This window comes from Centruroides vittatus, unplaced genomic scaffold (assembly GCF_030686945.1).
Source record: "Centruroides vittatus isolate TY-2023 unplaced genomic scaffold, ASM3068694v2 contig_913, whole genome shotgun sequence".
Classification (NCBI taxonomy): domain Eukaryota; kingdom Metazoa; phylum Arthropoda; class Arachnida; order Scorpiones; family Buthidae; genus Centruroides; species Centruroides vittatus.
In genome coordinates, this window is record NW_027122602.1 from 363,874 (window position 1) to 377,853 (window position 13,980).

Consider the following 13,980-nt stretch of genomic DNA (forward strand, 5'->3'; position numbering starts at 1 on the left):
GTATATCTGGATGGCCCAAGGTCTTAATTAATTTGGATAATTGTAGTTTTACTGTGTTGTGAGTTTATAAATTTTACAATATCTTTTAAAATTTATTTTTTTAATAAAGTAATTTTTACAGTAAAATTTTGTAATACAGTGGAACCTCGCTTAACGAGCTCCTTGCATAATGAGCAAAACAAATTGTAACAAAAATGTTACATTAAAAATTGCCAGGACGATTTCATATTTAGAAAAGAAAAATATATTTCTTACTAGACTATACAATACATGAGTCCATTTCTATCGGTCCCTTCACACGCTTTATTGTATAGTCTAGTAAGAAATATATTTTTCTTTTCTAAATATGTAACAAAAATGACTCATTTAATGAGTGATGTTTCGCATAGCTAGTGACGAGGAGAGGGAAAGTTTCAATTGTGTGCATGCTCCATCAGTCTGTGTTTAGCACTTGTTCCACTAGCATCTTACTCTTGCTTGTGATCAGATATTTTTCCAAACTTGTGTTCACACATATTATGTATAAACGTCAACAACCATTGCCCGTTATATAATAAACACACCAAATGATATGCCAAATTCTTGGGATATATAAAGGCTATAATTAAATATTAGAAATTATTTAATTTGACTAGAGGTAGGCAGTTATCCTGCCATCTCATATTAAGTTTAATGACCAATCCAAATTAAATTTTAGAAGTGTCTAAATTAAAAATTAATTATAATTATTAAATTTAATACTAGATGGAAGCATAACTGCCTACCTCTAGTCAAATTAATTAATTTTTAATATTTAATTATAACATTTACATAGCCCAAAAATTTTGTATATTGTTTGGTTGTTTGAGACATATCTTTTTGATTTTTTTGTTTTTTGCAAATCAAATTCACATTACAGGTTAGTTCATTCCATGCTAGAAGAAAAGATAATGAGGATTCATGCTTTTTAACAATGTATATTGCATAATTTTCTTTGAATAAACATTATACATAAAATATTTCAGTATTTTTTTTGCCATGGAACACATTAATGTATTTTACATTAATTTCTATGGGAAATAATGTTTCGCTTAACAATTGTTTTGCATTACAAGTAAGATTCTGGAACAAATTATGCTTGTTAAGCCAGGTTTCACTGTATATGATAATGCAGTCATTTCTCTTATAAAATGGTGTAAAGGTCACTACATTCAACTGGGTGGTGTTTATTATATTCACTTGCTGTTACTCAACAGCATAAAGTATAGTCACCTTGTAAAAAGTTCCATGATTCTAATATGATTATCTGTTTTGATAATTTTATACCCTTATTTATCTACCAAATATGAGCATATTTGTACATTAAAAATACACATCATAATAGAAGAGACTGTAATTATCATGCCTCATAAAGTCTTAAAAAATATTAAATAGAGATCTTATAGTATTAGAATTAAAAAATATTAATGCTAAAATTTATTTTTAAAATTATTTTTATAGAGGCACTTCTGTGTATTTGCTGTCAGTTATCCAAATTTTGAAAGTTTGGTAAAAATATATCATAGCATATTGTATCAATATTTAACTGATCCTTTTAATAGAATCTCTAGTAGTGTGTCAAAATCAACTAAAGCATTAGTCTTCACAGCAATTTCTTTTCATCAGAAGATATCACAAACTTACTTTCCAACTGCTTTCAAATTTCATTACTTTTTCAGTTTGAGAGATTTATCAAATATATTTCAAGTAAGTTTTGTAATTATTTATAATTGTTAAATCTTAATAGAGACTGTTTAATTCCTGTTTTTAATTCTTCAATTTAATTTAAAATATAATAATAAATTAATTCTTTAAATGAATTATCATATTCTAAAATTGAAAACTTTTAAAATTTAGGGGTTATTATTTGGTACAAATGAATGTTTAAAAGATACAATTGACCTCTTGCAACTTTGGATTCATGAATGTAGGAGAGTATACAGAGATAAACTGGTTGATGAAAATGATATGAAACAGTTTGATAAAATAATAATTGATGTAATAAGAAAAACTTTTCAAGCAGAGGTATATATATATATATATATATATATATTTGTTTTTAACAATTATAATTTTTTATAGTTAATTTAATTTTTCTCTAATTAATTTGTAATATATAAGCATGTGTTTGTGACTCCTGAATTAAAAAGAAAGTATCAATTATCATCAATTCATTAGATAATAAGTTATATTAATCTATCACATATTCTTTAAATGTTATACAAAGTAATACAGTCGATTCTGTTTAATTGAGCCACTGGTTAATCGGGGCAGCCACTTTATTGGGCCAAATCTCAAAGAACGGAAACCAAACTAATAAATTAATACATAATTTAATTGCTTAATTGGGACAGTAGCAGAATAGGGATTTAGCAATTTTTGATATATTTTAATAATCTGAAAATATGTAGGCACTACGTACACTAATGTCATGTAGGCCTAACGGTTGGCAGAGACAAAATGATTTTGTCTTTTGCTCAGGCAGTTCAGTTTTTCCGGAGGGGGTCAGCATAGTGGGATGTATCACACGGAGATTTCATTGAGGCAGACCTGAATGCGAGTTACTGACTCTGCTCTGGATTGGATCGGACAATCCCCTTAAAAGCAAAGAGACAAAGATTGCCGTACAATTTTTCGAGGTCTCTTGACTGAGTTGGGAGACAGCTAGAGTTCCCTTGGAAGGTATTGTGTGCATACTTACATCTAGATTCAAACAGCAGCCATTCGATTGTTGAGACCAGCATTGAGTTGGCAGATTCTATGGACACACCTGCCAAAGTGGCCCATCTCCAAGTAAAGGAAACTGTGCTCAAAGGAAGACCGTAAAATGACTTTTGGACGAACGCTTTTCTTTCTCCCTTTTTAATTAGAACATATTCTAACTAAAAACAAAAAAAGGAAAAATTGTTCGATCAAGAATGGATTGAATGGTCAACTCTTGTGTATGTCTACTAATATTTGGCAACACTAGCATTATGCGAATCAGTTATTTATTGTTGTGAGTCAGGCAAATTTATAGTACAATATTTTCTGTATTTTGGTTTAATAAAGCATTAAAATAGGTACCTAATTATTATTTTTTTTACCTACAAATTACATATTTTATTATAGAATTTATTATTAGTTTGTTTAATTGGGACAGTCGCTTAATTGGGCCAAAATGAATTAGTCCCAATGTGTTCCAATTAAGCGGAATCGACTGTATTACATACCAGAATATGACAAATCCTTGAATAACATTGTTTCATTCAATGCTTCATTAAAATGTTGATGAGAAAAAAGGCTTCATTCTTGGGAACTCAGGCTTGCTCTCTGTTTGGTGTTTGCATGTTTTTCCCTTGTTAGTGTAGGTTCTCTCCAGATACTCTGATGCACATTAGGTTAATTCACATGTCTACTGTGGCTAAACGCCATTATTGTACTGTATAGTTATATTTTATATTATATTAGAATATATATTTTCCTTCCTTCTTCCTAGTACTATTATCTTTCCTTCCTGGTATTTTCTCCCGACCTATGCGGCCCTCAGGGCAGAACGGGGACAGAGTGGTCATTCTTTGGCTAAGACTCAAGAAGGAAAGACGCGCCAGAGGTAGCTCTCCACCACGTTTTTGGGACCACGTGGAGACGACAAAGAAGTACGAGGGAACGTAGAAAAATTTGGATCGAAAGAAGAGAAGTTCAAGAGTATTTTTGTCCCCGTTTGTCAAGGAATTTACGTTCTAGTGACAAAGTTACATCGTTTGTGATTAAGAAGAGATCCACCAACCATTGTATATAACGCACCATGATAACGCCGTAATATTTGGGTACCCTTTTCTCGTTCAGTCTATCCTTTACTTTATTCGTCCTCATTTTCCCATTATCCTAATTTAGTTATAATTAGTTCTAAGTTTAGTTATAAGGTGTATATATATATATATTTACTTGTCGGGGAGAGATATTTTTTGTATTGCTGGCATCCTATAAGTTCCTGTATCTTATCACGCGAATTAAAGATTCTGTTTTTTGAAAATTCCAGTTTCTTTGTACTCGGTATTTGCATAACTCACACTACATTGTTCCAATATGAGAGAGCATGTGTGAGGATGCATTTTGCAATGGCAGAAGAAAAAGATAAAAGTAGCAAAACAGATGTATACATTGTTCATTAAGTGATGAAAGAGGAACAAATAAAGTTTATATTGAAGCTATGAAAAGTTTAAAAGAGGAGAATAGAAGAGATATTAGGACAGGAAAAATTACTACTATAGACTGTCAAAAAACCTTTAATAAAGGAAACAAGGTAAAGTAAGAAAGTGTAAGAATGTTAGAAGAAATAAGGAAAAAAAGGATTTGGAAGTTGCAGAGAAGCCATGGATATATGAAAGGAGTTTGAGAAGAAAAGTAATTAATGAGACTCTGAAATGTTACCAAATGCTTGAAAATGGCTCATAAATGTGATGTATTATTAATGAAGTATATTTTTTATGGTGTTGAGGACATACAAAAAACCAAGGTAGAGCTTTCATAGGATGGTGAAACAAGTGGTTTACATTTGGTGGTCTTGTTATTATTTTATCGTTATTATTGTCTGCTGATGCAAAAACAGTTCTTGCAGAGAGAACATGAAATATCTCATTTGAAAGAATGGAAAGTGTCAAATAATTTTCTTTGTGGGAGTAGAGTTAGAGGTGGGTGTTAATGGTCCTAGATTTTACAAAGTCTAGATGTTATTTAAATAAATTTAGGGGACTTAATAATCAAGCTTAAAGGCGTTGTATCATCATATATATCTTTTATATTCATAATTTTTAATATGAAATGAGTTTGGCATTATTTTATCCACATTTTCAGTTATCTAAGATAGCATCAGTTTACATTACCTCAGATAGTCATGGTCCTACTGTATTATATATACTGCATATGAGTACTGCTAACCAAAACTGAAGGGGCTTAACCATCTCATAGCTCCTAAGCTATGGATCTATATGGATCTAGATCTAACTCACATTTCCTATGCCAATCTTTGTACCAAAATTAAACTTTTGATGGATTATTCCAAGTTGTTTTGTTTATAGATTGTGGTTCACTTGTGATGATTGATTCATCCAGAGTAAACCACATACTGCAAAAGTCCAAAGTTTCAATTTCCACACTTTTTATTTTTTTCTACTTTCTACAAAGTCTCTTTTGAGGTCTCATTCACTTCCATTTGACTTCCTTTTTCCAAGCCATTTCTTTTGTTTTATGCACAAGTACATGTGGATTGCTTCAGGCTTCTGGCACAGGAAATCTATTGTTCTCCAATACAAAAGAGAACCAGCATATTTAACAAATACTTTGTATAATTATCAATTTACAAAATATTAGCAATACAGCTACTATAATTGCAGATTTTATAAAATGTTATTCTTTGAGAAAGGATGCAAACACATTCAAAAATGTTAAAATATTAAAATAAACTTTACTTCTTTATTTAGAACTATTATCAGTTATTTATGATCAGTGTATAATTGGTAAATTATTATAGCTGGATGAAAAATCCAAATTTAAATATGGACTGGATGAAAGCAGCCACTTGTAAACTAAAATACATCAAGCATTGTACTTGTGTATACCGTATTTTACGAACTATAAGACGCTACAGATTATAAGACACACCTTAAATTTTATAGGTATTTTTTTAAAAAAATTGCTTAAGACGCTACGGACTATAAGACGCACCTGAATTTTGGAGGCAATTTTTCGAAGAAAAAAGTGCATCTTATAGTCCGTAAAATACGGTCATTTTAGCTGGTAATTTTTAAAAAAATTCAAAAGAAATGCTTTAATAAATATGATTTAGTTTGAGGTTGCGACAGAACTTATGTAAATTATTATTATATTTTATTTGAGTAGAATGTAATGAAATTTAAATTCTGATCTCATTTTTTTCCAGTAATAAATTTTAAAGAAACTTTATTTTTGATCAGAAATTGTTTTAAAATAAATTTGATATTAGGCTTATTTATTAATTTATTTGAGAATATTTAATTTTTGTTTGATGTATTGCATTATTTATAAATTTTTTAATAATAACTTTATTTCAGGATATTAATTATGAAGTTATCGAGAAAGAACGTCCATTGTATTGTCATTTTAACAAAGGAACTGCAATATCAAAATATATGCCTGTAGTAGATAAAAATAACTTGTACAAAATTATGGTAAATTCATTAAATTCCTACAATGAAATGCATGCGGCAATGAATATTGTTTTATTTGAAGATGCAGTAGAACATATGTAAGTTTTATTTTCTCATTAAAGTAGAAAAAAGTTTTTTTTTGATTGCCATAAATAAATCCATAAACTAAATTAACAGTACTTAACATACTTATATATAAATATTTACAATAAATTTACTACTTTTACTTATTTGTATTTAAATTTGTCAGTATGCTATCTAATACTTGAATTTCAGTATGTATTGTGGTAACATTTCTGATCTTGCAATTCTGAAGACAACATAATACATATTCTGCTCTATTTACTATATATTAGGCTAATTTTTTCAGCATCATTTATGCAAATATTTCAAAATGTTTAAAAATTAAAATTTTTACAAGCAAAGAACTTATTTCAAAGCATTTTTAAAACATAATAGTTTACATTACAAACCTTTGGGGAAAACTCTTTCCAATGTTCCCTAGGTAAAATGATGACTTCAGTAGTTGTTTTGATTTTTAATATTGGAGAAATTGCTAATACGAATTATTATGCAATAATAATAAAATGGTAGATAATGTCCTTTTCTTTAAATTATAGTGTAACATATAAAACAAAAAATATAATATGTGCAACCACAAAAAGAACTTTTTTATAGATATCTCTGGAAACATAAAAAGAAAACTTTTACTTAAGTTTATTGGTTGTCATAATCAACTGTTTAAAGATGTTTTGAACTACTGTTTCTGAAGATAAATGAATTTAACTAATACTTAAGTTTTTTGATTTATATGTAAGGATAATTGATAACCATTCACATCATTTTCGATTTATTTTAATGTGTCAAATGATATCAGTTGATATTTTTACTAGAGATTTATTTTTACATATTTTGTTTTTATCAGACTTTTAATTTTGTGATATTTTGAAGCCAGTACATAGCAGAATATAATATATTAATAATAATATTCTGATATGAGATAACTGTAACTCATTAACTAGTTTTTTCTTTTGTGAATAATCAAAATTATGGTGATCATATTACAATATTAGATTGTTCACATTTATAGTGATAAATTTTGTTACAGATTACTATTTATTCTATAGTTTTTAGTTCAAAATGATAATGACTTATAAAAAAATAAAAAAACATAAGAAAAAAACTGCATTATTTATCATAGTTACATTTTAAAATTCATATATAAATTTGTTAATATTTAATATTATATGAAATTATATATCAAAAGTTACACAAATGAGTTTTTCTTGATAATGTCTTTTAAACTGTAGAATGATATGATTTGCTCAAATTTGTTTATTTGTTCATGGATATCTTATTTTAAATAATTGTTTCTGAAGATGGCTTATATGCCTGTAAATATTTAGATGTAATTGTAAAAAATTTAAATAAAATACCTGTATAAATTTTCATAGTTATGAAGTCAATGGGATTTAGATTTAAAGTTTTATAAAATTTTTTAAATAGTGAATATGATTGTAATTAAAACATAATAATTATAAAAAATAAATTACAGATGTCGAATCAGTCGAATATTAAGATTCCCTCGAGGAAATGCTCTTCTAGTTGGTGTCGGTGGAAGTGGAAAACAATCTTTAGCAAGACTCTCAGCATTTATGAATGATTATGATACCTTTCAAATTGTTTTAAGAAAAGGCTATGGAATTAATGATTTAAAGGTAAAATATAAACACAATATTGACCAGTATAATTTATAAAGAGTTCTCTAATTTTTTAAATTTAAAATATCTATTAAGATATTGTTTCTGTGACTTTCCAGCCATTATTTTCCCTGTCTTCAATAACATTCCTAAAATTTCTTTGTTTTGTCCTGGATCTGGGTCCTGCTTCCCACATCGTTCCTGTTTTTTTTTTTTTTTTTTCTGAAGTCCTTTTACATACTCCTTACTCCTTGATGTCATTGATTGGTAAGGCAACACATGAATTTGTGTATAACTTTAAAACAATGGACCTTGAAGTCATGATTGATGTCCTTACCATCAATCAAGCTCTAATGAGCTATGTAAAGAGAGGAAAAGGTGTAAAATAGGAATGTTTTTGTTTTTTTGACTGACCTTTAAGATGTTAAGGCATGCTCTCTGTCTTATTGAGAATATACAAAATACTGAGTCAATTAGTGGTCATTCCATTGGAATCTTGAATTTTTCTGAAGTGTTTGCTGAAATGGGTAAAAGTTTAAATTTATGACCTGTTTTAAGATTTAATCAAAGAAAATATCTGAGTGTATGTGACTGCAAAATTGAAACTCTATGATAAAAGAGAGACCTTGTTTTATTTGAAGAATATGTGTTAACCTGCAATCAGATATAGTTATTTTTTCACACAATCACATGCATAAGCTGATAATTTTCTGGGGTTTTTCATATATAAATATGATGCATGTAATTGCTATTCCTCAAATTTGATTATTCTCACCATCAATTTTAGTATGACTTTTTATAAAGAAATTTTAGATAAAAATATTTAGGTACCCAGTGGTGTCTTTCTTAAAAAAAGAATTATAGTGTAACATTTAAAAAAAAAAACTAAAGTCGGAGTCAAAGTCACACATTACAAATTTGCTGGAGTTTTTTATTACCAGAGTAACATCTCAGTAGACAAATTGAGTCTTTTTGTTTACCAACTCCACCACACTGCTCATAAGAATAAAATTTTCTTTGGCTGAGCTCAGACTAATTATAAATGCCAAGAGTTTATATGAAATATTGTTACAATATAAGAAATACATTACTGTGCTAGAAATAAATTGTTCTAGGCATCATAACTCTAGATTGTTTTCTTGAATTTAATAACTTTTTAAATGATAGTTACCAATAATTATTGTGCAATTATTATTGTGAAACAATGAGGAGTGGTTAATTAATATAAACACGAAAATAGTATGGATGAGTAAATTGACCAAAATGCATACTGTAAAAAGAGGTATGTTATTGAATAAAACATCTTTCTAAAAGCAATAATTATCCACTAAGGTCTCAATAGTAAATGATTAACAAATAAATTGAGATTATCCTATAATTTCAACCACATTACAGTAGAACTCCATTTATCTGGATCCTGTTAATCCAGATCTCTGGTTTATCTGGAATTAGAAAGATAGACATATGGAAAACCTATAAATGTAAAAAAATCAAAGAACTAACTTGTAAGTAGGACATTCTTGTCTGGGTATAATGTCACAGTTGTAAGAATACTGTTTTCCTTTGGTTCAATGCCAATTTTGAACACCTGTGATTTTATATTTTATAACTGTGAATCTGGTAACAAAAATAAATGCAGTACAGTATATCACAATTTCTTTGGTACAAATTAGTCCTTTGGTTTCCATATGGAGCACTAAGCCTAATTACTGGTTGACCTTGAAAAAGGTCATAAAGAGAAGTTTGATTCCACACAAATGGTCAGGAAACTTATGTACATGTACTGTACCAACTGATGGAAAATGACAAACTGATACTGTATGTAGATATGTCCTTTGCTTTATAGTGGTAATATTGATGTAAAAGTATATATAATATGCAATAAATAAAATATAATATACATCTAAACCCACGATACTCAACCTGCAGCCCACTGAGCTTTTGTGAGTGGTCTGGACGTGACCCGTAAATAATGCAATCAAAATATAAATTTTGAAATTTTTGCGGCAAAAAATAAATTCAGTCACTTCGCCCACACTGCTAAGTCCTTTTTATCCTTTTTGTAAAAAAATGTGCTTAAATTTTATGTTGTTTGCATCAATGTATCTGCGTGAAACGTCGTACTCAAAAATGAAATATGCAAAGAACATATATATAGAAATTGGCTTACTGATTCACACCTGGATGCCATTTTATGAGTAGCATGCAGCAGTTACAAACCTAATTTAAATGAAATTGTGAAAAAATGTTTGCAATATCAACAGTCACACTAAATTTCTAAAGTGAGTGAGAAATTATATAAGTTTTTTTATTATACTTATGATGTTGCGGCCTGCATGTAATAGCTATCATGTGTATGTTGCCCGAGAAAAAAAAAGGTTGAGTAACACTGATCTAAACTGTGTTATGTTGTAACAAAATTTTCTGGATTTTCAGTCATCTGGATTGGACCCAGTCCTGTTGCCAGATAAACAGGGTTCCACTGTATTTTAGTGTTTATAATTTAATTATTAATAACTTTCCTTATACCGTAGATCTTAAATATTTTAATTTTATATTAAGAAAGTCTACGGCCACAGTTATGTTGGACATCCGTAGTAACAACTCCTCAACGACAGTGCTCACGAGAAGAGTGTGAGATCTCGCCCCGTTATTTTAAAATCAATATCCCCATTTGTTTTTTTTTGTTCTTTATTCTTTTTCTGTGCAGTCAACTACTTTGTGATTTATGTCTATAACAATAACTTCAATAAAGTATTTTTGAAGACATTGCTGGTATGTATTATTTGGCATCCTATCCTGCGCTGTGAACGGATGAATTATTGTTAGCATATCGAAACTGAAGTTAATGATAAAAGATCTTAACCCTAACAAGTTATAATTTATGGGTTATATCAAAAGTAAAGGCAAACATTGTTTTCCAAATATCAGATAAATTGCTGGTGTGGCTTTATTAAACCTTATTTATTTTCTTTTCTTTACTTTCCTTATACTATCTTCCTGTAGTAACAACTTTACTTCCGTTTTCTGTCTACTTAACCACACGGTAATTAGTCGACACAGGTGGCCTGGACGATAATAAAAACAAAAAGGGTGTGACACCGAGGGGTTGAGGGGTGACATCAGAGGAGATAGGAGGACGGGAGCGAGAGGGAGGAAGATTTTTCGGAGAGAGAAAAAAGCGGGACGAATAGGAACAAAGAAATTTATTAAGGAAGGGATCCGAGGTTTTTTTTTTATTTATTACCGCCAGTCACCCCTTCGAACTAATTTTCAGTCTTATAATTTCTGTATAATTCTCTTCCACCTTATCTTTCTCTAGGGCCCTGTACTTAGTTAAGCTAGATTTAAGTTAGAATAGGTTCTTTGTCTTGTCGGCACGCGGGGACAAATTGATGACATTGTTACGCGCAGTCCCAAATGTATTTGTATTGGTAGTTAGTAAGTGTGTGTAATCGTTTCTTTGTAAATTATTTGTGTTCACTGGAATTAATAAACCTTTTTTTTAATTTTATCAAAGCCGAGCGACTCTCAGGGTCTTGTTATTTCATACTCGGCTAACACTGGCAACAAAAGAATGCCTGATGTAAGCCTGGTAGTGACTATCATCTTATTCTGCAACATTGATTGACATCACTTGCATCAGCCATGTTACAATTGTTGGCTATCACAGAAAGGTAATGTGAGGCACAAGCAAGACTCGAGCTCTTGTGTTAAAAATTTAATAAATGTCAAATCAGTGGACCAAGCTTTGATTCTAACACTTATAAAAATGGAAAGAAAAACATAAATGAAAATGGGAAAGAATAAAAATTTTTTAGTCAAAAGAGAGAGGAAAAAAGTTTTTAATAACCTTAAAAGGAGGGTATAGCATGGAGATTATGTGTCAGACTTACAAGAATTTGAAACAATAGTTAAATACAAGCAGAAGTTTCAAAGTGCGGTTAACTTCCCTTAATCAAAAAAATTTGGTGTTGGATTTGACCCTTCATAGCCCAAAATAGTCTGTTATCTATCTGGATACAAGAAACTGACCAATCAGAAAGCTAGAGATCCAGGGAAAAATCCTTTAAAAACTTAATCTCAAGGACAAAAGCAGACGTTCTCTCTGTCTCATGTTGTGAATGCTGATTGCTTCTTCGAGCCCATCACCATCCCAACTAATCTCCAATATTTATGTATAGACTCCTCATTCCAAACTTTATCCTTTCACTTGAACTGTTTTTCAATGCTTTTGTTTGCCAGTCTGCCAGACACTCATTGAACATCATCTCAACCAACTGCCCCAGGGCCATCGACTCTACCACCAACCAGCTCCAACTGTTGACAAGACACCCTTTTGAATGTAAGATGTAGCATTAATAAATTGATTTATTTGTAACTGCAGGTATTTGCCTCACTTCCATCCACCCATATCCAATAAATCCTGACATTTGTTTATCCCCAATTTAGCAACCTTACAATAAAAGAATAAGCTTTTAAGGTGTGTAAACAAAAAATATGCATAAGAATCAAACTTCTTTATTTTTACAATACGATTATCCAGGAACACAAAATTGACAAAATTAGTTTCTTCTGTCTCAAAATTATGAAATTCAGTCTGCAGTTGCAGCTTTTCTGATTTCAATCTTGATACAAGCCATCAAAGTTCAAAGTTCTCTGTCTGAATTAAATAGGCAGAGTTTGGATTTGATGCACTGTTTCAGTCTTTATTTTTTGCAGACCACCCATTTTTGTACACTTTCTGTTTCATCTGATACCAAAATCATTCAGTTGGACACAGATGAGGAAATTTGCAATATTGTTCTCTATGCTGACTCCATATTTCTTTAGCACAGAAACTATATCTGTTTCATAATGTTTAACTGAAAGGTCCAACTAAAAGGGATACAGGCCTTCTAGTAGTGTTTTTTGAGGAATGAGATCAGCCTCTTCTTACTACACTCCTTTACATATACTTTTTTTAATGCAGAGGTGAGATGGTGCTATGAATGCTTGAGATCTTTATTTTAGATTGATTTCTATCCAAATCAACACTTTCTGATGAAATTTTGCATGACATTTAAAATTTACCTGTGAATTAACCTCAAACCCATCCTTACAATATATGTGTTGATCTAAACACAGTTACTTCTACCAAAGGCAAAATATGACTCATCATCTATAACAATGACCAAACTATTTGAAGCTTTAAAATCATCCTTGTGCATTTCTTGCAGCAGAATCCTTGTAATTTGAGTTGTATATTTTGAGGCTGACTTTTACTTCCAAAGGACATTTTGCTCTATTAATATGTTTTTAACATATTGATGAGATTGTAGTGCTTCGCAATTAATTTATCTATTATGTTATCCTGTCATCATAACGTTGGTTTTGGTCAATCTGCATCACGTTTTCTGAATTGTCAGGTTACCGTGTTTGTTTGTAAAGAGAAAAAAAAAAGTTTTCCCATTTGTCACATACCACCTGGATGGTATCGTTACATGACTTGTGATTGGGCAACTGGTGTCACATGCTTGTGATAAGTGTCCCAGATGGTGGGAAGGTATAAAGGTAAGCTCTCACCACATGCATACACATTTTTGCCTGCTTTCACCTGAATGACCAGGGAGAACTTAGGATCACCAGAGCAGTAAGAAAGGAGAGGTAAGGGTTGGACATGCAAAGTGAAGAAAACAGAAAGAACTGACGGTACAGAGTTTGAAATCCATTTGCATTGACATCAGAACCTTAAGAAATTGAGTGAATCAATTGATATTAGGGAAGGACATAACCAGATTAATCTACATACTAGATTATTTTCTTGAGAATCAACAGGTGGAACCCTAACAGGAACATTGCATACAGAGCTGCTATAATAATCGTTGGGGCTGTTATTAACTGATGTCTTTCAGCGGATCAACATCGATCGATCATCCTTGTACATAATTGTAAATAATTTTTTTTATTATCATGATATTAGCTTGTACTCATGTATTAGATATCCTTAAGATTAAGCATCAGTAGCCTCCAAATTGTCACATAACAGTAATGGTTAAGTTATTAATTCATGTTAGTTTGTAAATGCATATGACCATTTGTAATATAAAGTTTGT

General features: G+C 30.3%; 1 protein-coding gene across 1 annotated transcript in view; it reads left to right on the forward strand.

The window, feature by feature from the left end:
* LOC136984322 (dynein beta chain, ciliary-like) overlaps window positions 1-13,980 on the forward strand; it is a 215,241-nt gene that overhangs the window by 112,430 nt on the left and 88,831 nt on the right. Inside the window, exons 34-37 of the mRNA XM_067281255.1 lie at window positions 1,480-1,725; window positions 1,876-2,043; window positions 6,090-6,283; window positions 7,741-7,903. Coding sequence (XP_067137356.1) covers window positions 1,480-1,725; window positions 1,876-2,043; window positions 6,090-6,283; window positions 7,741-7,903 — 771 coding nt within the window. The remainder of the gene's footprint in view (window positions 1-1,479; window positions 1,726-1,875; window positions 2,044-6,089; window positions 6,284-7,740; window positions 7,904-13,980) is intronic.